This window comes from Pan troglodytes, chromosome 13 (genome assembly GCF_028858775.2).
Source record: "Pan troglodytes isolate AG18354 chromosome 13, NHGRI_mPanTro3-v2.0_pri, whole genome shotgun sequence".
Classification (NCBI taxonomy): Eukaryota; Metazoa; Chordata; class Mammalia; order Primates; family Hominidae; genus Pan; species Pan troglodytes.
In genome coordinates, this window is record NC_072411.2 from 16,496,577 (window position 1) to 16,518,681 (window position 22,105).

The 22,105-nt window shown below is 36.2% G+C and overlaps 1 protein-coding gene across 5 annotated transcripts in view; it reads left to right on the forward strand.

Annotated features, from left to right (window-relative positions):
- Nucleotides 1-22,105, forward strand: part of DPP10 (dipeptidyl peptidase like 10) — a 1,405,070-nt gene that overhangs the window by 1,377,465 nt on the left and 5,500 nt on the right. For all 5 annotated transcript variants that reach the window (XM_063790352.1, XM_515752.7, XM_003309203.5 and 2 more), the window contains 5 exons: nt 6,452-6,646; nt 7,335-7,389; nt 17,510-17,609; nt 17,860-17,918; nt 18,027-18,099. In XM_063790352.1, the coding sequence (XP_063646422.1) occupies nt 6,452-6,646; nt 7,335-7,389; nt 17,510-17,609; nt 17,860-17,918; nt 18,027-18,099 (482 nt within the window). The remainder of the gene's footprint in view (nt 1-6,451; nt 6,647-7,334; nt 7,390-17,509; nt 17,610-17,859; nt 17,919-18,026; nt 18,100-22,105) is intronic.

The window sequence follows — 22,105 nt, forward strand, 5'->3', positions numbered from 1 at the left end:
AAGCTCGTAAGATACCTTTAACATATGGATAATAAAGTTGCAAAAGTGACAGACACTTGTTCAAGAGGTACACGCTGAGCAGCATATACGTGTGTGAAAGGCACAATGTTTCTTTTCCATTTGTATGGCTGTATAACTATAATTCAAGCCAGCGAAGATTTAGTTATGTGACATAAAAACTACTAGAATAATAAAGAGATTTTTAAATTATGTGTATTTGTGCAAATAGACTAGAGGTCAAGAATACTTTGATGACATAAAACCACCTTCCCTGAGAAACTATGTTCTTGAATAAAGGTGCAGGAATTATTGATGCCGAGTTGCATAGAAATAGCCAGATTTGGGTGGCTCAGCTTCTACAAGAGGAATGGAAGGTGTAAGGTCAAGTCCCAAAGTGTTGTCCAGAACTAGGTTAGTAATATTGAACACCTATACCAAGGACCAGGCACTTTACGAAGCTACATATAGAATCTCATTTCATCCCTGCCATAACTCTACTGGGTAGATGCTATTATCACCCTCTATACCAAATTAAAAGCAAACTTAGGCATAAGTGTCTAAAGCCACTGCACCTGGGCTCAACTCAGTTTGATTTGATCCCCATATCACCTGTACCTTTTCACAGTGACATGCTTACTTCTTTATAAAGTCTAGGTCATGAATGCAGGCAACTTTTCTGAAGGTTTGACAATGGACAAAGTCTGAGAATAAAAATAGATGAGTACAAGTGATTTGGAGGTTAGTACAATTTGAGAATTTAATTTACGAACAGAATTTTTTATACATTATCAGGTAGCCTTCATCATAATCACCACCAGAAAGAAAAATCTTAGAACTAGGAGATAGGGTCTTGGTAGCGGCATGAACAACCTTGATCGAATCAACTGCTTTCCTGGTTATGACTTATAAAAAAAGGAATTCAACCAAAAGCTACACTGTAAATAAACTAGGGTGAGGAATTTGAAGATTATCTTAACAATATCCCTAATGGAAGAAGATGGGAATGTGGACAAGAAACAGTTCTCTGGTAGGAAAAAAATAATGTAATTCCTTACATGATGAAGTAAATACAGTGTATGAGAAAATTCATTCAGCCATTCTTCATGTAGGAAAATCCATCTATGAGAAGAAATTTAAAAATAATAAAGAGATAAATAGAAGGAATTGGCCCAAGAGGCCGTTAGCCAATATGTGGATCTATGTGTACATACTGCTTGAAAGAGGGCAAACTTCATTATACTTTAGATACACGTATGCTGCAACTAAATCATCATGGATTATAAATCTCTATAAAGTAAATTTTTAATTAAACCAAGGCAAATATTGTTTAAAGCTGCTATCCTATGTTAATCTCATATTCTACCTGAAATGAATTGTCATGAAGAATAAAATGGAAGCATAGATAGTTGATTATGCTTCAGAATATAAGGTAATATTGTTCTTTGCATATTGTTTCCTTTTTCTTACCTTGATTTTTATTCTGTTCTTTACTCCTCCTTTCACATTCTTTTTAAATTCATAATACCTACAATTAAATTGCAACCCTTGGTTCTCAAGGATTCTAGCTTTCAAACAGGTACTCGTGCAACTGAGCGAACCTGTTGTAGGCCTAGAAAGAGCGATGAACTGAGATGACTATAAAGCAGTTCTCTCTATGTCCCCTCTTTCCACTGCCCCAGTGGACACAGATAAGCAGCTGACAAATTCTGCCATGCTTTCAACTGGTCATCAGAAGTCCTCTCGTTAGAATAATATTCTTCCTTACATTTATTGTAACTAAAGCTTTACTGATAAGGATAAGAGCTTTCAAAAATGTAGTTTTAATGGCGTGCGGTGTCTCACGCCTGTAATCCCAGCACTTTGGGAGGCTGAGGCAGGCGGATCACGAGGTCAGGAGATCGAGACCATCCTGGCTAACATGGTGAAACCTCGTCTCTACTAAAAATACAAAAAATTAGCCAGGCGTGGTGGCGGGAGCCTGTAGTCCCAGCTACTCGGGAGGCTGAGGCAGGAGAATTGCTGAACCCGGGAGGTGGAGCTTGCAGTGAGCCGAGATGGCACCACTGCACTCCAGTCTGGGCGACAGAGCGAGACTCCATCTCGAAAAGAAAAAAAAAATGTACTGCCCTGATAATTTGTGATCTTAACTATTTACCACCAAATATTACTTAACAATGAAAACAATAAATAAAAATAAAAAGAACAATTAATTGCTCAAGGTACCTCAGCAGATTGATAATGAAATCAAGGACTAAAACCTTAGTCTTCTGAATATAAATTCAACCCTCTTTTTAGAATTTAATTGAAACACTTTGTGAACCCGATCAAACATGTAGTTTGAACAAATCTCTATACTTTAATCCAGTTTTGGGATCAATGATGTTTTGTTATGTCATAAAGAGGTGACTTGTTCTGTCATTTAAAAAATCTATTGAGTATTGTTTGTTTTATTCCATTTTTTCTATATTTTATTATATTGTGAACTCATCCATACAGACACATTCAGTGTTGAAGGTATTGAAAGAGATGAGGATTCTGCCCTCAAAGACCTTAACTTCTAAGAAAAGTTTGCAGTCTTAATTTGATTCTGCTGCTTGTGTTAGGAAATAGACAAGTTTCGTATTGCTATGACCTTTTCACTGCTTAAAACAGATGGAATTGTTCTTTTCACCACAAATTTCAACAAAGTTGTATGTCCCCACTCTCAACCTTGAAACACCCTTCTTACTGTGAATCCCCAAAGATTTCTGAGACAGAGATAAAAAAGCAAAATTGTGTAGAAGGAAAACGAGGGAGACACTCAGAAAGAAACAAAAATAACTATATCAATTGGAGCTCAGCAATCTTGCACAGCCAATACACACATGAGTCGTGGTACCCATTTATTATAAGATAGATGATTTGTCTTTAGTACATTCTGTGTGGTTATCCCTAGCACCAAATGTTTTACTATTCCTATTTTACTGAATAAGTACTCTTTGCTTAGCTTTATTTATAAGTCTAGTATTTTCTGCTCAACACTTTGTGAACAAGTAATGTCCCTCATTTTCCTGCACATGCCTGGTTTGTTCCTTATAATGCCGATGATTAGCATCATAATCCATGTTCTTTTAAGTGTATGTTGAAATAGATATGCCTATATTGTGCACCAAAGAAAAAGAAACAACACCCAATTAGATCACAGAAATGGGTTCAAAATCTTTGGTTCATAATGAATTGATACCACTTCGTGATCTAACATTTAAACCTTGGAAAGACTAGGTTAAAGTTTAAAATGGCAATTAAGAGAAGAGAGCAAAAGAGTGAAATTGTAGTTTTCTTCTATGAGTGTAGCAATAATGAGTAAAGGATTGAAGGATTTGTTTTAAAAAACCTGTTGCCATTTACTAATTGTGAGTTTGAAAACTGTGCCTTATTTTAAACTCTATCTTAAAATAATTTACTTGCCTGCCATAAAAATGTCTGACTTATTTACATTTTAACTAAACATAACTTAGCTGGGAACTTCTGAAATGGCTGTGAACAAGGCAATGTGTCATACGTAGATTGGAAAGTTATATCTTTTAAATAAACAAAACATCTTATGTTGCCTTAGCACTGCTGCCAGAGTTTATAAAGGTGAACAATCCTGCCTTAAAAGTTAAGGACACTCTGGTGATCACTCCAAGGGTCTGTCGATTGCACTTTTTTTATATCCTTGTAAGGCTTTAGATTTCATTGGTCCATCTAGAAAATGGGATTACCTCTGACATAATAGCTCATATTACATAGCAATTATGCTTTATCCATAGATATTGTGCATTTAATTACTGTACAACTAGCCGAAATTATATAGTTCTCCATTTTTAAGTGTAACTCAAAGAAATATGCTCAACATAAGCAAAATTATCTTCAAGTAAAAGAATAAAAAACAGTTGGTATTGTCCTATAAATCTAATCATGGTTTTGTTCATTATACTTCATAAAGTATTCTCAAATGCCTTATGCCATTAATGCTTACAAAATGTCTTTGAGGAAAACATGGTAGTATTTGCCATCATTATAGACACAGACTGAGTCCTAGTGTTTCAGTTATTTTTGCCTATGTTGGTAGTAAAGTTGAGATTCAACCTTGGTATTTTTACTCAGCTTAGTATTCAAAGGTGAAGTTAATCTTTGGTACCTGTTCTCTGTGAATCAAAATATTTGCAATAAATCCACAAGCTTCAAAATGCAGTGTCTTTATGTAAACTCAAGTCTTTTTAAGGCCTTTCCATTTTAAACTTCATCTATTTTCCCTGAAGAAGGTCTACTTCAACAAGCATTGTCTGTGTCCTATGCATACTAGAAATTATGCTAGGCATGATTCGTGCTAGTTCTCAAATGTTAAACAAGCTGTATCAGGATCAACTGGGCAACTGAAACAAACAAACAAACAAACAAACAAACAAAAAACAGCAATTCCAGGCTTACTTCTGAATGAAGACATGAGACTTCCAGGTTACAGCATGGGGATATGGGTAGTAATAAATTTCAAATGATCTCATCAAGAGCCAAGGTTGCACAAATTAAAATACATTTAAAAAGAAAATAGAAAAGAAAAGAAAAAATATCTAGGTGGCAAACACTGTGGAAAGACAAGGCATATTTCGATTTGAATCACTGAAGATCACATTAAATGAGTGATTTAGGAAAGAATGGAGGAGAGTTGTGATTCATTAATTTCTATGGCACAGTTTATTTACGGTGTTTCTTTATTTATAATACATCTCATAATCCACATAATAGAAAACTTACTCCCAAAAAGATTTACTAAACTTTGGAAATATGGAGTACATGACATAATGGATCTTAAGTGCTTAGACCACAGAAGGCATTCATATTAGTTTGCTGGGACCACCATAACTAAATATCACTGACTGGATATCTTAAACAATGGAAATTAATTTTCTCCCAGCTCTGAAGGCTAGAAGTCAAAGATCAATGTGCCAGCAGGATTGGTTATTTCTGAGGGTTCTCCTTGGGTTGCAGACGATCACCCTCTTTGCGCCTCTTCATATGGTAGTCCCACTGTAACTGCGCACCTCTAGGGTCTTTTGTGTGTCCAAATTTCCTCTTCTTTAATGGGCACCACTCAGATTGAATTAGGGCCCACCTTTGTGGTTTCATTTTAACTTGGTTACCTTTTTAAACGGCCTATCTCCAAATATAGTCACAATCTAAGCAACTGGGTGTTAGGGATTCAACATATAAATTTTGGAGAACATAATTCAGCCCCTAACAGCTTTTAATAATTTTAGTTGCTCTGTGTTTTGTCTGTTTCTCTACTTACTTCTTTATGTAACTTACTGGATTCCGCACAACCCCTGTATCTGCTCAGTTTAATTTGTTGCTGAAAGGTTATTTGCTGTAGTAAATCTGATAACCTAAAAGCTTGTTATTGGAGATGATTTGTGTATTGGAGCTTCTAGAAAAACATTTACATAAAGAGGAAGGCAGGAGAGTTTGGTGTTTTTACCTTGAAGAGTGAGTAGGCTGGGAATTTCTCACAGGTTGCCCAACTAACAATGGAGATCCTTTCAGGGTTGGATGTTTAAATGGTCTTCAAATCTATCATATGCACAACTTCCTGTTGGAACTATATCTAGGTATGGACCTAGATACTCTATGTGATTGTTTCAGAGTCTGATTTTTTACTTTTTCTGTATTCTAGAAAATTAACTAATAAATATTTTAAGCTGACATTTTAAAATTGTACCTTCTTTTCCCTCTGGAAAGAACATTCATGCTTTATTATTTGTGTGCCTTTCTTTCCTTCTAGCTTTCAAATTTTTCAAACATATGTATCTATGCTTCTTTCTGCTGTCAACTTTAGTGATAAAAAAAGAATTTTTCTCACTGCTTGTTTAAATTTTCTCCAGTGAGAATTCCACCACAAAAACAAACAAACAAAACAATTCAGGAAATACTAATGCAGTTTTTCTTTTTACGTTTAACATTATGTATGGTTGTACATTTCCTGTTAAATTATTATCAACTTTTCATAATTGGTTCTGCCCTTCAGCTCTTGGAAGCCATTTGCAAGACATTTCTAAAACACTATGGAAGAAATCCAATAAAGATAGACTTGTCTACCAACTTGACAGTCATTCTTTAGAAATGCCTTTGAGAAAGTATCATCCATTTTCTTCATTTTTCCCCATTGAGAAATGAGCTAAACTAATTTCTACTGCAATGTTAAGCCATACTTTCATTTCATTCAGGGAACTTTTCAATTACAGTTTTACAAAGGAAAATACAAATTTACAAAGGAAAATTGTAATTTTACCTTCAGGTTTATTATCAAGAATTAACAGAAATTTTAATAGCCAGCACAGTTCTTTCCCATTACTTAACTTGTGAGTATGAAAGGTAAAATTTCTACCAGATTTTCAATTGCTCTTGTTTTGGTCCAATATGTTGGTATTTGCAGGGATGAAGAACCAGGAGGCCAGTTGGTTACAGATAAGTTCCATATTGACTGGGATTCCGTACTCATTGACATGGATAATGTCATTGTAGCAAGATTTGATGGCAGAGGAAGTGGTTTCCAGGGTCTGAAAATTTTGCAGGAGATTCATCGACGATTAGGCTCAGTAGAAGTAAAGGACCAAATAACAGCTGTGAAGTAAGTGGATGCACATTTTTCTTCTCTGTTTTCTATAATGACAGAGTCTAGGTATATGACATATAATATAACTAACCCTGACTCAAGGCTTCTATTTTAGTGATTGAGCAATTTTGTAAGTTAATCATAAAGCCTATTTCATTTTTTTTTTCAAGTACCTGTCACCCTTAGCGCTATAATAAAAGAATTCTCATATTTCCCCTCTGGAATTAAAATTTACTTTGGATTTATGAAAGTTGGGATACATTTTAATTATACCACTATATTATTTGTTTACAGTAATCCACAATGTCTGTTGTATCCTCAGTTAATCACAATTCTTGAAGTTTCACAGATACCATTATCACACTGGCATGAATGTGTGACCTAAGAAAGTTAGTGGGTTCTTTATAATAGCACAAAGAAACCAGATATGTTATTGTTCAAATGTAGATGTTGACTCAGTAGGCCTGGAATGGGGCCCAGGCTTCTGCATTTATAACAAGCTTTCAGGTGATACCAAACTACTAGGCCATCACTTTGAGTAGCAAGATTTTGGAGTATATGATGCTTATACATGAATAGAGCTACAGTTAGTAAAGCATTTCTAGTCATTAGCTATTGTTTTGTATGTATGCATGCCAACTATATATTTATATTTGCATTTAACTCACAAAGATATAACTATTGTTTTTCGTTTTCATTGCAGATTTTTGCTGAAACTGCCTTACATTGACTCCAAAAGATTAAGCATTTTTGGAAAGGTAAATAGTAGAAATGCTGAATCTATCTTTTTATGCATATCTATGTTATGTAATATCCTGTTACACATTCACAGGAGGCCAGTTGGTTACAGATAAGTTCCATATTGACTGGGATTCCGTACTTATTAACATGTAAAACCTCACTGTAGCAAGATTTGATGGCAGAGGAAGTGGACTCCAGAGTCTGAAATGTATATATATAATATATGTATATATACATACATATATGTAGTGTTTGTATGTATACATATGTAATTACATGCTTCATTATATTATGATTTCTCTGTATTATCCTTTAAAAAATAATAGCATAATTAGTATTATATACAGTCAGTCATTTATTAATTCAGTAACTATTTATTGGACAGTTAGTTGGCACCTGGTGTCAGAAGTAGAACAACAACAGGACAAAATGGGGCTTTGTTTTCATGAAGCTTGTGTTCCAGAGAGGGGAAACAGTAAAGAGGTAAATGAAAAGCACAGTTTCATATAGTAATAAGCCTCATAAAGAAAACAAAGAAAAACTGATACATAAAAGCCAACTGCAGAAGCACGGCCAGTGTCATTAGATTGAGTGGTCAATTTAGGACTCTCTGATGAGGTTATATTTAAACCTATACCTAAATAACACATGGACGCTGGTCAAATAAATCTCTTGAAGCAGAATAGTCTCCACAGAAAAAAAACTAGCAAGTATCACAATCTTAGGAAAACAGACACAGGCTTAGAAACTAGGAAATGACCAGTATGCATAATTACGTCATCTGTGCTCTCTGCACAATATTTACTTATTGCAGTAACTGTTATGTCAGGTTCAACATTATTTTGACAGTGGGAAAATAGACCTCATATAGATATTTATTAGTTTGCTTTTTATTTTTGTTTTTTGTTTTGTTTTGTTTTTTTTTTTTTGAGACAGATCTCACTCTGTTGCCAGGCTGGAGTGCAGTGGCGCAATCTGGGCTCACTGCAACCTCCCCCTCCCAGGTTCAAGCGATTCTCCTGCATCAGCCTCCTGAGTAGCTGGGGACTACAAGCACGTGCCACCACGCCCAGCTAATTATTGTATTTTTAGTAGAGACGGGGTTTCACCATGTTGGCCAGATGGTCTCGATCTCTTGACCTCGTGATCCACCTGCCTTGGCCTTCCAAAGTGCTGGGATTACAGGTGTGAGCCACCGTGCCCAGCCTATTGAGCTTGTTTTTAACACATCAGTGGACAATGTATTATAAAGGTAAAAAGGCCGGGCGCGGTGGCTCACGCCTGTAATCCCAGCACTTTGGGAGGCTGAGGCGGGAGGATCATGAGGTCAGGAGATAGAGGCCATCCTGGCTAACACGGTGAAACCCCATCTCTACTAAAACTGCTAAAAATTAGCTGGGCGTAGTGGCAGGCGCCTGTAGTCCCAGCTACTGGGGAGGCTGAGGCAGGAGAATGGCGTGAACCCGGGAGGCGGAGCTTGAAGTGAAGTGAGCCGAGATCGAGCCACTGCACTCCAGCCTGGGCGACGGAGTGAGACTCCGTCTCAAAATAAAATAAAATAAAAAGATGAAAGGAAAAGGGGGACCTTGAACTATTTTAGTTTACAAATAAAGCAAATTCTTGGTGTTCATGGATTTAAACATATGATATTTTCTACTATTCATAAGTAACCTAGAGATCCATGACATAAAATAACTGGTAAGTTTAATTGGGGCATAAATTTTAGTGGTACACACTGACAGGTGGGTGTATAGAAAACCACTTAACAAATGAGTAAAATACAAATCAGTGCAAATCACGACCATCCTCTCTCCACTTCAAACATCTGCAGTGTACCATGCCTTTGCAGTATTCTACGCTTGTTGTCAGCAATATTCAACAGATAAGTAAAAATATTTTGTGAGCATTGCTCCTCCAACATAACACAAAGAAGTAAATAACTGAAAGTGCACCCCTAGTAGTAAAGATTAGTTTTTCGTGTTTTGTTTTTTTTAAAAGGAAAACATCTGAGAAAGTGATCATCCCAAAGAAATGGAAACCCTAGATATATTAAAAAGTGAAATGAAATCCTGTCTCAGACTGCAGCACTGTTAAGCCTTAGGGACATTGTGCTAGGTGAAGATAGCCAGTCACAGAAGGACAAATACTGTATAATTCTACTTATTACATGAGGTATCTAGAGTGGTTGAGTTCATGGAAAAAAAGAGTGAAATGGCGGTTGCCAGGATTTGAGGGGAGAGGAAAAAGGGAAGCTGGTTTTTAATGGATATATAATAATGGCAAGAATGTAAACTAGTAAAGTAAAAAACAAAGATAAATAGAGAACAACCGAGCCAGAAAATACAGTTCATTGAAAAAAAAGAGAGGGATGGAGGGGAGACAAAAAGGGAGAGCAAGAGCAGTAAAGGAAGAATGTGAGTGCAAATGAGAGCAAGGTGCTCTCATTTAGTGATTAGCCATTTTATGATCCCATCAGTTTCTTATTAGGGTTCTTGGAATTTTTGTCTAGTTTCATATTTGCAAGATGAAAAGGTTCTGGAAATCTGTTTCACAGAAACAAATATATACCTGACACTACGAAACTGTGTGTTTAAAAGTAGTTAATAGAGTAAATTTTATGTTATATGTTTTACCACATACAAAAAAGTACGTGCAGCAGGGAACATTTTACTCCTTAAAAGTCCTGATACATGTAATAATTTACAAATGGCTTAGGGCCTATGTATTTCAATGCTCTGCTTACTGTACACATAAATAAGCATAAAGGACCAAATAAGCTTTTACAAACATTCATGGAAATTTAGAGAAGATTCAAAGGGTTGTAAAATGCCTCATGGAAAAGGGCAACATGAGCTGAGTGGTGATCAGCAGGTAGAGGGGAAGGAAAAGAGTCTCATGCAAATGCACAGTGTCAGTGAGGGGAGCATGTGTGGAGAACATGAAATGAAGTAGTTGACTGTTATTAGAAGAATGATAGGCAATAAGAATGAGAGGGAGACTGGGCAGAGACGATAGAGGATCTTCATTGCCACTGAGAAATTAGAAGCTCAGCATATAAACCATGGAAAAATAACACTCTAGGCTTCACATTTAGAAGTTCAAATTCTTTTTCCCCAAATCGTCATTGTATACTTGATGTGCCTCAGAGCAAATGACTCTGGAAAACTAAAAGAGTGACATAGGATACAAACAAGTAAAAATATGAATGACTTCATCTTAAATGGAAAAAATATTCCAGGTCAAACAAATATGCTTATCTGTGACTGAGTTATAAATTAAAAGTTGACTTTCTCACCATGTAAAATACACTGTTTATCCTAAGATTCCGTAGACCTTGCGATTCTTTTTTCTTGAAATGCACTGATTTCAGATTCAAATTAGGTTATGCTAACCTCATAAAACGGGTTGGAAAACAATGTTCTTGCTATACTGATTCCCTGGAAAAATTTGTTTAAAATTGGAACTAGACTATAAAGAAATTTGGAGCTATTGCTTTCTGTGTGGGATTAAACATTTAATTAGTTTTTAAATTTATGTAACCAATAGAAGACTATTAAGATTTTGTTTAATTTCTTCTGAGGTCACCTTTAGTACTTTGAAAAGAATATTTTTTCACTTCATATAACTTTTCAAGAATATATACAAACAGCAATATATAATATCCTCTTATTATATGCTTAATCATTTCACTTGTGGCAGTAATATCCCATTTTGATTTCTATTATGACTTACTAGTGCCTTCTTGCTTTTGCTAGGGCACTCTCTTGCTCTCATTTGCACTCATGTTCTTCCTTTATTGCTCTTGCTCTCCCTTTTTGTCTCTCCTCCATCCCTCTTTTTTTTGTTCAGTGAACTGTATTTTCTGGCTGGTTGTTCTCTATTTATCTTTGATTTTACTTTGCTAGTTTACCTTCTTGCCATTATTATTTTTCTTCTACTTTTTATATCCATTTTTTTCATCAATTATTAAGTTGAATGTCTAGCTTATTAATTTTTCATTCTTTCTTTCAAATACAAGCACTTAGGCTGGGTTTGGTGGCTCACACCTGTAATCCCAGCACTTTGGGAGGCCGAGGTGGGCGGATCGCCTGAGGTTGGGAGTTCGAGACCATCCTGACCAACATGGAGAAACCCCTGTCTCTACTAAAAATACAAAACTAGCCGGGCATGGTGGCACATGCCTGTAATCCCAGCTACCTGGGAGGCTGAGGCAGGAGAATCGCTTGAACCCAGGAGGCGGAGATTGTGGTGAGCCGAGATCGGACCATTTTTTTTGCAGTGAGCCCAATTCCCACCACTGCACTCCAGCCTGGGCAACAAGAGCGAAATTCTGTCTCAAAAAAAAAAAAAAAAAAAAAAAAAAAAATTATCACAGGAACTGAAATTAAGTTTAGTTGTCTTATAAACATTTTTTTTTAGAACAGATATCACTGTGATTACCAGGCCAAAAAAAGATTAATTCATCCAACAAACATTATTGAATGTACACTATGTACACTATGTGCCCAGCACTTTTTTTGAAGTGTTGGAAATACGGTGGTCAAAGAATAGAAGAAAAGTCTTTCTTTATTGAATTTAGTTCAGTAAGGAGAGCTATATGGAAAACATGTAAACTAAACATAATTGGTGAAATACATAAAATGTCAGATGGTGAGAGTTTGATTCCAAAAAGTAAAGAAGAGAAATAAATAAGGATGCCAGGATTAGAGCGAATGTGGCCAATTTAGATTGGAGGTAAGGAAAGGTATCACTAGGAGATCATGTTTGAACTAAGAGAAGGCAATGTAAGGAGATAAGAACTATGGATATCTGGGGAAAATAAAACAAACTTAAAAATGTAAATGAATATGAAAGCTTCTTAAAACTTTACTTAGGGAGGTAATTATTTGTTATGTAAAGTTTTGTATCTTTTCAATTGAGGGAGGACCTCTCAGTGTTTGAGACCAGCTTGAGTCACTTCTAAGGTTTAAAGCTTCAGTATACATTATCTGTAGAATTAAGATCCTGCCTCCTTGAGGCAGGATTAAGATTCTGCTTCAAGGCAGGATTGTAAGTATTGTGATAAAATGTGAGTGATTATGTTAAGCGAATTAATAGTTTTAATGCAAAATAATAGAGTGTAATAAAATTTATCTTGTATTTATAAAATTCTTTATTTCAAATTAATTCATTGTGTACCACAAGTGAAATGGTTCAGAAAGAATTACACGAGTTTAAATTCGCACAAATCACTTCTTTCTTTCTTTCTTTCTTTTGAGACGGAGTCTTACTCAGTCGCCCAGGCTGGAGCGCAGTGGCACGATTTCAGCTCACTGCAACCTCTGCCTCCTGGGTTCAAGCAATTCTCCTGCCTCAGCCTCCTGAGTAGCTGGGATTAGCCACCACACCTGACTAATTTTTGTATTTTTAGTAGAGATGGGGTTTCACCATGCTGGCCAGGCTGGTCTCCAACTCCTTACCTTGTGATCCGCTGGCCTCGGCCTCCCAAAGTGCTGGGATTACAGGCTTGAGCCACCATGTCCGGCCCAAATAACCTCTTTTAAAATCCCAGTCTGTCAGTGTATCCCTTTTACTATATTCATAAAGTCATTTAAAGATGATCTGAAAACCTGGGGCCACTGCAAACATAAATTTTGAGTAAATGGCATTGCAGACCGCACCTCTGCTTCTCCAAGTCCTTCTATCTATTGAATTTAGTTTCCTACATCATGAGTATATTTCTTTTAAGAAGGAAAATTCTAAGGAAACATTCCTATATTTTAGGCTTACTAAATTAAATTTAAAAATAACATAAACTTGTTAAACTTTTGTAAGTAATGCTAAAATGCTTGGCAAATGGGAATGACAAAACAATTTTAATGAATAGCAAAATCTGATCACGGGAAGACCAATAAAATGCACAATGAAAACAGAGCAGCCTACACTGATGATGGAAGTTTTTGATCTTTATTAAATCAAAAGTAGCCTCTAATTTACTACAGACGATATGGTGATTCCCATTTTTTAATCTACCTGATGATATGCATTGTTTTGAAAGTTGAAAGCATTCTTATATCTACCTAGAACTTATATCTTATTTTTGCCCTCCTCTGAAGTAAATTTTCCAAAAACTCTTTTGTGATATACTATTGCATTCTGTAAATACATATAAAACAGGTGAGAGGAAGGCGAGCCATTAAAATTTAATTTATTTTCAGCTGGGGCTGGTGGGGCACACCTGTAATCCCAGTTCTTTGGGAGGCCAAGGCGAGTGGATCACTTGAGCCCAGGAGTTCAAGACCAGCCTGGGCAACCATGGCAAAACCTATCTGTACAAATAAATACAAAAATTAGCTGGGCATGGTGGCACGCACCTGTGGTCCCAGCTACTCAGGAGGCTGAAGTGGGAGGTTTGCTTAAGCCTGGGAGGCAGCGGTTGCAATGAGCAGAGATTGTGCCATGTACTTCAGCCTGGGTGACAGAGTGAGACCATGTCTAAAATAGATAAAATTTTTCTAATTTTTGCCAGTGTCGATTTTTGTTTAAAAATCAATTAAAGAAGCATTTGTGGTTCAATTTTAAATGCTATAAATAGAATTTTATTCAACAGCTTTTATTATCATAAAGACTTAGAAAATATTTGGCTTCATTAAATGCCAAATTTTCATATTTACAAAAATGGTAAAATATAACACCTTGTATAGCAGCAATAATTTACATTCCTGGTTTTACTGAAGAATCACATGGGGAGATCCAGCAGGTGCCCATTCTCCACAGATTGTGATTGAATGTGGGTCGGGGAGAGCACTGGCACTTTTTTTTTTTTTAAAGCTTCACTCATCTAGGGAACATTGGCTGGGACTAAGAAGATGTTTCCGGTAGGCACCTTTATTATACAATTATGCAGTAATAACTTGCTGTATGTAATGTAGGTCAGCAGCATAGAGGTCCCCTGAGAGTTTATTAAAATTGCACAATCTTAGGTCCCACCCCAGATCTACTGAATTTGAATCTGTATGCTGACAACACTCTCAAGTGATTTGAATTAAGTTAGAAGTTAAGAAGCATTGTTGTGGGATCTACCCCTCCTTTGGAAGGCACTATTCCTGATTCCTAGAGATAATCAGGCTATGAGAGACATGTGAAACTGAGATAAATAAAATAAAACAAACCAACAAAAACATATAATGTCATCTTATATATATTATTTAAATGTAACATAAGCTTTTATGGACTGGAATATTCATTATTCTATCAATGTTTTCAGGTTATATAAACAAACATCATAATCAGCTGAAAGTTTGCTTGGCCATCATGGTATTGTTAATAGAACCAGAAGAGTTGAATGCATCAACTAAGATGTGTGATGCATTCCTCACTATGAGAAGAGAAATCTCTTGGCTGCAACACCCTTCGCCCATCTTTATGACAGAGAACTAGGAACAATATACTGGAAATGCTCCCTCTAGGGACAACACTTTCAAGAGCCGTTTCCACTTTGGCTTTATGATACAGGTTCAACGTACCTAATCTGAAAATTTGAAATTTGAAATGCTCCAAATCCAAAATGTTTTGAGCACCGACATAATGCCACGCATGGAAAATTCTACACCTGACCCTATGTGATGGGTCACAGTCAAAAATGCCATTAAAACTGTTTCATGAACAAAATTACTAAAAATATTCTATACAATTACTGTCAGGCTGTGCGTATAAGGTATATTAAAACATATATGAATTTCATGTTTAGACTTAAGTTTTCATCCCTGAGATAACACATTATGTGTAGGTAAATATCCCGAAATTTTAAAAGAATCCAAAAATCGGAAACTTCTGACTCCAAGCATTTCAGATAAGGGATATTCAGCCTTTAGCTATTTACTTTCTTGCTTTGCATAGCTTACCTCACCTTTTTATTTTTCTTTCTTAGGTAGGTTAATACATTTACCTACCTAAGGGAAAATTTAAAATGGGCTACTTCCAGATTTTGCTGGCCTAAGACTGTCTCTCTCAATGAGAATGAGCAAAGGCACTTTGAAGTAGCTTATATCTATATAGGATAATTTTCTTTCCTTCAGTTACTAATTGTTAAAGCTTTGCCCAAGCTTCTGAGTACTATCTAAATATTCCAGGACCAGAACAATATATGCTATCTCAGTCCATTCAGTAATGAATGACTGCATTTTGAACTTTTATGTACCAACTTTTAAATGATGCTCCAAATACACATAAATGAAATTCTTTATTTCTTACTTCAAGAGTTTAGTGACAATGGCAATAAAACTATAACCTGGACCACACTTGAGTCTTCTGAAAATCTTTCAAAAGTAGACTTCATCATGAACAAACTGCATCAGAATTTCTGAGATTGAGGCCTGAATGTTAATATTTTTTAATACCTCCCAAGATGTCCTGATTTCCAGTAGCATAAAGAACATTACTGAGAGTAGGGCTGAAAATTAATTTCTAAAACAGATAGCTCAGTAGGTCATTTTCTTTTTTCAGCATTACTGTAATTATTAAAATCTCCTCTGGAACTTTTCTAGTCAGATCTTGGTCTACAAAAGAAAAGTGGACATCTTGGTTTATTAAAAAACATTTCAAGAGGGTATTCAAAATTAAACTTAAACAATAATTTAACTCATCTATCTGGGAACATTATTCATTATATCCCATTGCTTTCCAAAACTTAGTTGTGTGGAATATAGAGAAGACAATTTTCTCCTTTACTCTTCATGAGTTTTTAGCCAAGGTTCCCTGTAACAAAAGGCAGATTAACAGGAGAAAAACAAGCCGGGCGCGGTGGCTCACGCCTGTAATCCCAGCACTTCGGGAAGCAGAGGCGGGTAGATCACGAGGTCAGGAGATCGAGACCATCCTGGCTAAAACGGTGAAACCCGTCTCTACTAAAAATACAAAAAAAATTAGCCAGGCTGGTGGCGGCGCCTGTAGTCCCAGCTGCTCGGGAGGCTGAGGCAGGAGAATGGCAAGAACCTGGGAGGCGGAGCTTGAAGTGAACCCAGGGGGCGGAGCTTGAAGTGAACCCAGGGGGCGGAGCTTGAAGTGAGCCCAGGGGGCGGAGCTTGAAGTGAGCCCAGGGGGCGGAGCTTGAAGTGAGCCGAGATCGCGCCACTGCACTCCAGCCTGGGCGACAGAGCGAGACTACGTCTAAAAAAAAAAAAAAAGCAAGAGAAAAACAAACAGAAGCTTAATAACATAAATACCTCCTTTGTACATGGGATAGAAACAAGAAAAATGGGCAGATCTCTAGAGTAGATCTCAAAGAATTGTCTTATACCTCAGATGCAAACACTACCATTCTCTGAAACAAAGGCATAAGGATGTAGGAAAGGTTTTGTTAAGAAAGATGACCAGGAAAAGCAAAACACAAGCAAAGTTTGTTACGCATAGTGAAGTCGATTTCTTCTCCATTGATTGAGTCTTCGGTTATGTAGTTATTCTTCTCTTCCTGGTGCAGAAAGAGAGGGAGAGAAAGAGAGAGAGAGACCCTTGAAAACATCTATACATTTCCTTTATAGACATAAATTTATCTTACACAAGGGAAACTTCCAGCCCTGTTTCTAGTATTCTTCCTGTGTCTGCAGTTTCTCAAAATATCTAGCTCCAAATAATCCTAAGCCAGAGAGGCATATTTAGGGTGAAATAGTCTGAGTGCAGCCTTATTTTGGGGTGACATGTTCTGAACTCTATAAGAAATTAAAACAATCTAAATTTTTTGGTGAGATATTTTCAAAATTTCATTATTTTTTAATTCTACATAATCATCATTATTTCAGTATTTTATTAAATTAGTGGAAAATTACATGTGATTTAATAAGTGCTTTATTTCCCTAACCTCAAATTATTTGGGGCAATTTCCAGATGTATAGTATGAAATCATGGAGCAATATTTGACATTTGGTGATGGAATTAATTTTATATTTTACTTAAGGCTTATTAAAACAGCTGTTATATAACAATTTAAACAAATGTTCAAAAATCTTAATTGTACAAAATGATTTTGGCTTTTTTTTCCCAAACCTGAGACATTCTGATATGATGTACAGTAGCAAACAGGCATAGTTGTTATATATAAATTTGTGTGTGTGTGTGTGTGTGTGTGTGTGATATATATATATATATATTTTTCCCCCCCAGGGTTATGGTGGCTATATTGCATCAATGATCTTAAAATCAGATGAAAAGCTTTTTAAATGTGGATCCGTGGTTGCACCTATCACAGACTTGAAATTGTATGGTGAGTACTTTCTATAGACTGACCTAATATAATGTATTGATTTGTAGAAAACGAAAGCCCAATTTAGAATAGCTCAATTGAACTCATTTATCATATGTTATTAGAGCCTGTTTTCAGCTGTTTATCTCCTCCTTGATTCAGCTGATTTTACTAAAGCATGACAATTAAATGTAAAATGAAGAAATTAATGAAATATGCTAGTCAAATAGTTTTTAGTTTCTTCTCGAATGTCTGTTTTCTTGGGTCACAGCCTCAGCTTTCTCTGAAAGATACCTTGGGATGCCATCTAAGGAAGAAAGCACTTACCAGGTAACTAATTTGAAAATAACAAAGAAAGAGGAGTATTTTTGTTCTAAAAAATTAGTTAAATTGCTTATTTAGATCTATAGATACAGATATTTGTATTTTCCTTTATAGGCAGCCAGTGTGCTACATAATGTTCATGGCTTGAAAGAAGAAAATATATTAATAATTCATGGAACTGCTGACAGTAAGTATTATACTTGCTGCTGCTGTTTGATAGGGTATGACCTTTTACAAAGGGATACATCTAAGGACTTGCTTACAGGAAGCCCTGTAAACCTTCTGAAGAAGGGAGCAGAGAGTCACACAAAGAATCAGATACATGATAGAAGGTGGGACAAAAGAATTCAGAGATAAGAGGAGAGGAGGCTATTCCTCAAATGGCAGCATTGTCCAATCAAACTCCCTGTAATGATGGAAATACTTTATCAATGTTGCTGAAAAAGTAGCCACTGGCCACTTGTGGCCATACCTTGTTTAGTGTGACTGAGGAACTGAATTGATTTTATTTAATTTTAATTTAAAAAGGCACTTGTGTCTAGTGACTATGGTTACAGTGTTATTCAGCACACCTAAAATGGAAACCAACCTGGAAAACAGAAACCAAAAAGCTGCAAGCACTGACATGAAATTCTAATGAGGTTACCCGCTTAAATGAACTTAAAAACTTTAAAAAGGCACTTTCATATCATCTCTCATTTTTTCATCACTTTAAACCTTGGAGGTGGATGTGATTGATGTTAGTAGTAATAAATAATATCATTTTATATTTACATGACACTCTTAGGGACCAAAGAATCTATATTTTATCCTCTGTGATATTTTACAGCAGACGGCTGAATATTTATAGCTTCATTCATGGATGAGAAAAATCAATTTCAAAAAGGAAACAGATTTATCCAAGGCCATCTGGCAAGTGAGACAAGAAAGTCAAAGTCTTGAATCAATATTTCCTAAATCTTGAACTTAACTTCTTCCTCTTTAGGGTGGGTTCCACTGAATGATTTGCTTCAAGGGTACTATATGGAAAGAGAGAGAAAGAGGAACTTTCCAGTGGAGAAATTTGACAAACATCACATCAACAGTGACAAGTCATGTTATTACTATTATTAAATGCCCTTGATATGATGTAGTGGGGATGGCACTTTACCTCCATGGTTTAGTACTCCAAGCCCATACATAACACCAGTCTAACCATGAGAAAAACATCAGGCAGATCCAAATGAGGAAAATTCTATCAGATATCCAGCCACCACCCCTCAGAACTGTTGGGGTAATCAAAAAAAAAAAAAAAAAGTCTAAGAAACTCTCATAGACCAGAGGAAGTTTAAAAGACATGATGTCTAAATATAATGTAGGATTCTGAATGGAACCCTGGAACAGAAAGGGTACACAAGAAAACAACAATAAGAACACCAACAAGAAAAAGTAGTGCACCCCAAATAAAGTGGGTTTAGTTAGCGGTAGTATATGAGTCTTAGTTTCTATTTGTGACAAAGTATATAATAATATAAGATGTTAACAATGGGGAAACTGGAGGATGGGTATCCAGGAACTCTGTACTATCTCTGCAACTGTTCTGAAAATGTAAAGCAATTATAGTATTAATAGTCTATTAAAGAAAGAGGTAGATGATACAGTACCAGTGTTGGGTGAAATATGATGAAAGAGAGCGTAAAAATTTTGAGGGACATTTGGATGTTGTTCTAAGGTATTAAGACCTTACATATGTATCAACAGTAATAAAAATAAATAGCAATTATGTACTCATTGTATGTCAGAAAATGTGCTAAAAGCATTTAATATTATCTTATTTGTACTTCTTGCAAACACGGAACAGTAGATGTTATTACTTTCATTTAACAGATTGGGAAAATAAATATTAGGAAATGATATAACTTCCTTAAAAGAGTAGACACAATTGATTAGTAGGAAGGAGATTTGAATCCATGTATTGAGCCTTTTATTCACTGTGCCCTGAAGCCTTATTCATATGAATAAATTACATTCAAGGTTAAATTATTGTATGTCTACCCATCATGCTGGACTAATATATTAGTGCTATTTCAAATTTCTCTGTCAATATGTTGTAGCTATAAAGGTAAATCATTGTTCTATCTGACTCACTCAGTCACAGGCCTGGCGCTTCACCCATCTAATAAAATACAAGCAGAGGTTCAGCCCTGGTCACTTGAGAGGAAATGCACCTGTGAATGTGTATGAGCACACACACACATAGGCATACACACACACGTAGGCACACACACACAGGCACACACATACACATACCACACAACCCATACGGGCCTGGTGAATTATAGGTGCTCAGTCATGACACTGTAACACCACTACTATTAATATTATCTTCAAAAATTACCAGCAAATGAATTCAATCAACCAGTCAAACCTGTAATGTTCCCTTTTAGCTATAGTAAACAGACAAATAGCAACAAATATCAATGGACTTTGCATTAGAAACTAAGCAGAAAAAAAATCTAATTGGAAAAATCCTTTTGCACATTTATTTTCAGCTGTCTCCATGCAGAGAAATAAGGGATCACATTACCTCTGTCATTGACCTTATTAATTAGCATTTCTAGAAGCTTACATTTATAGAGCAGTTTGTACTTATGTAGCAATGACAAGGTCATTTTCCCATTAAGTGCCATAGGAAGATGTTGAAAAAGATCTTGACTATCTAGTTTTTAAATAGGTTTAAATGATTGTTTGCCGTTTTACATTCTCTGCTGTGTGGTCTGATTATTCAGCATTCTAGAGTTAGAGCATTAAAGAAGCTTAAACTATTGATAAGGCTGCCCTAATTTTGCAGCGACAATTAAAAATGTTAGCTTAGGCTGGGCGCGGTGGCTCACACCTGTAGTCCCAGCACTTTGGGAGACCGAGGCAGGCAGCTCACGAGGTCAGGAGTTTGAGACCAGCCTGACCAACATGGTGAAACCCCGTCTCTACTAGAAATACAAAAATTAGCTGGGCATGGTGGTGCACGCCTATAATCCCAGCTACTCAGGAGGCTGAGGCAGGAGAACTGTTTGAACCTGGGAGGCAGAGGTTGCAGTGAGCCAAGATCGTACCACTGCACTCCAGCCTGGGCAACAGAGCAAGACTCCATCTCAAAAAAGAAAAAAAGGCAGCTTAAACATGAGTTACAGAAATTTGAAGATACACAAACTACAGGAATGAACACCCTAGACAGAATGTGAGCCAACTTCTGCAGAAAGAGATTTGAGTGACTGCACCAAATCTTCATAACTACCAAACCCAGGGCTATTGGGCTGCTTACTTCAGAATCTTGGATCTTAGATTCTGGCAGAAGGAAGATAAAGCAAGAGTAACCAGTATGCTCTATATTAAATAGTTAGTCCTTGTATAATGAGATGTGTATTCTATTTTCTCAGTATGGGGTATTCTTTTCTAATTTTGAATAATAAAGCAGAATGCCAGTATCCAACTGAGACTGTGCCCTAGTAATCTTCAAAATGAAATAGATAGCTGGTTTCCTGTATTAATATCCAGAAAAGACATTTGCCATATTAAAATTTTTTATAAATTTTATAAAATTTATAAAAATATGTGTACCATTAGGAATAATAAATAATATCCAGTAAAGTAAATATAAACACCATTCTGTAGAGTAAGTAGGACTTAGTTGTAGCTACTGTTTTGCTTTTTTGTTTAATAGAGTGAAGCTCAAAGTTTTACCATTGTATTTGTATTTACCAGCTTTCTACCTAAAGCCAGATAAAAGTTTTTTTTGTTTGTTTGTTTTTTGTTTTTTTTTGAGACGGAGTCTTGCTCTGTCGCCCAGGCTGGACTGTAGTGGCACGATCTCTGCTCACTGCAAGCTCCCCGCTCCCGGGTTCACGCCATTCTCCTGCCTCAGCCTCTCGAGTAGCTGGGACTACAGGTGCCCGCCACCACACCGGCTAATTTTTTATATTTTTTAGTGGAGATGGGATTTCACCGAGTTAGCCAGGATGGTCTCGATCTCCTGACCTTGTGATCCGCCCACCTCGGCCTCCCAAAGTGCTGAGATTACAGGCGTGAGCCACCGCGCCTGGCCAGATATAAGTCTTTTAAATGTGCAATGTATGTAAAATAAAACACTGAATCTCTTTGAAAAATAATATGAAAAAGTTCTCATACAAGCAATGTGTTTCTTCAGATATCATAAT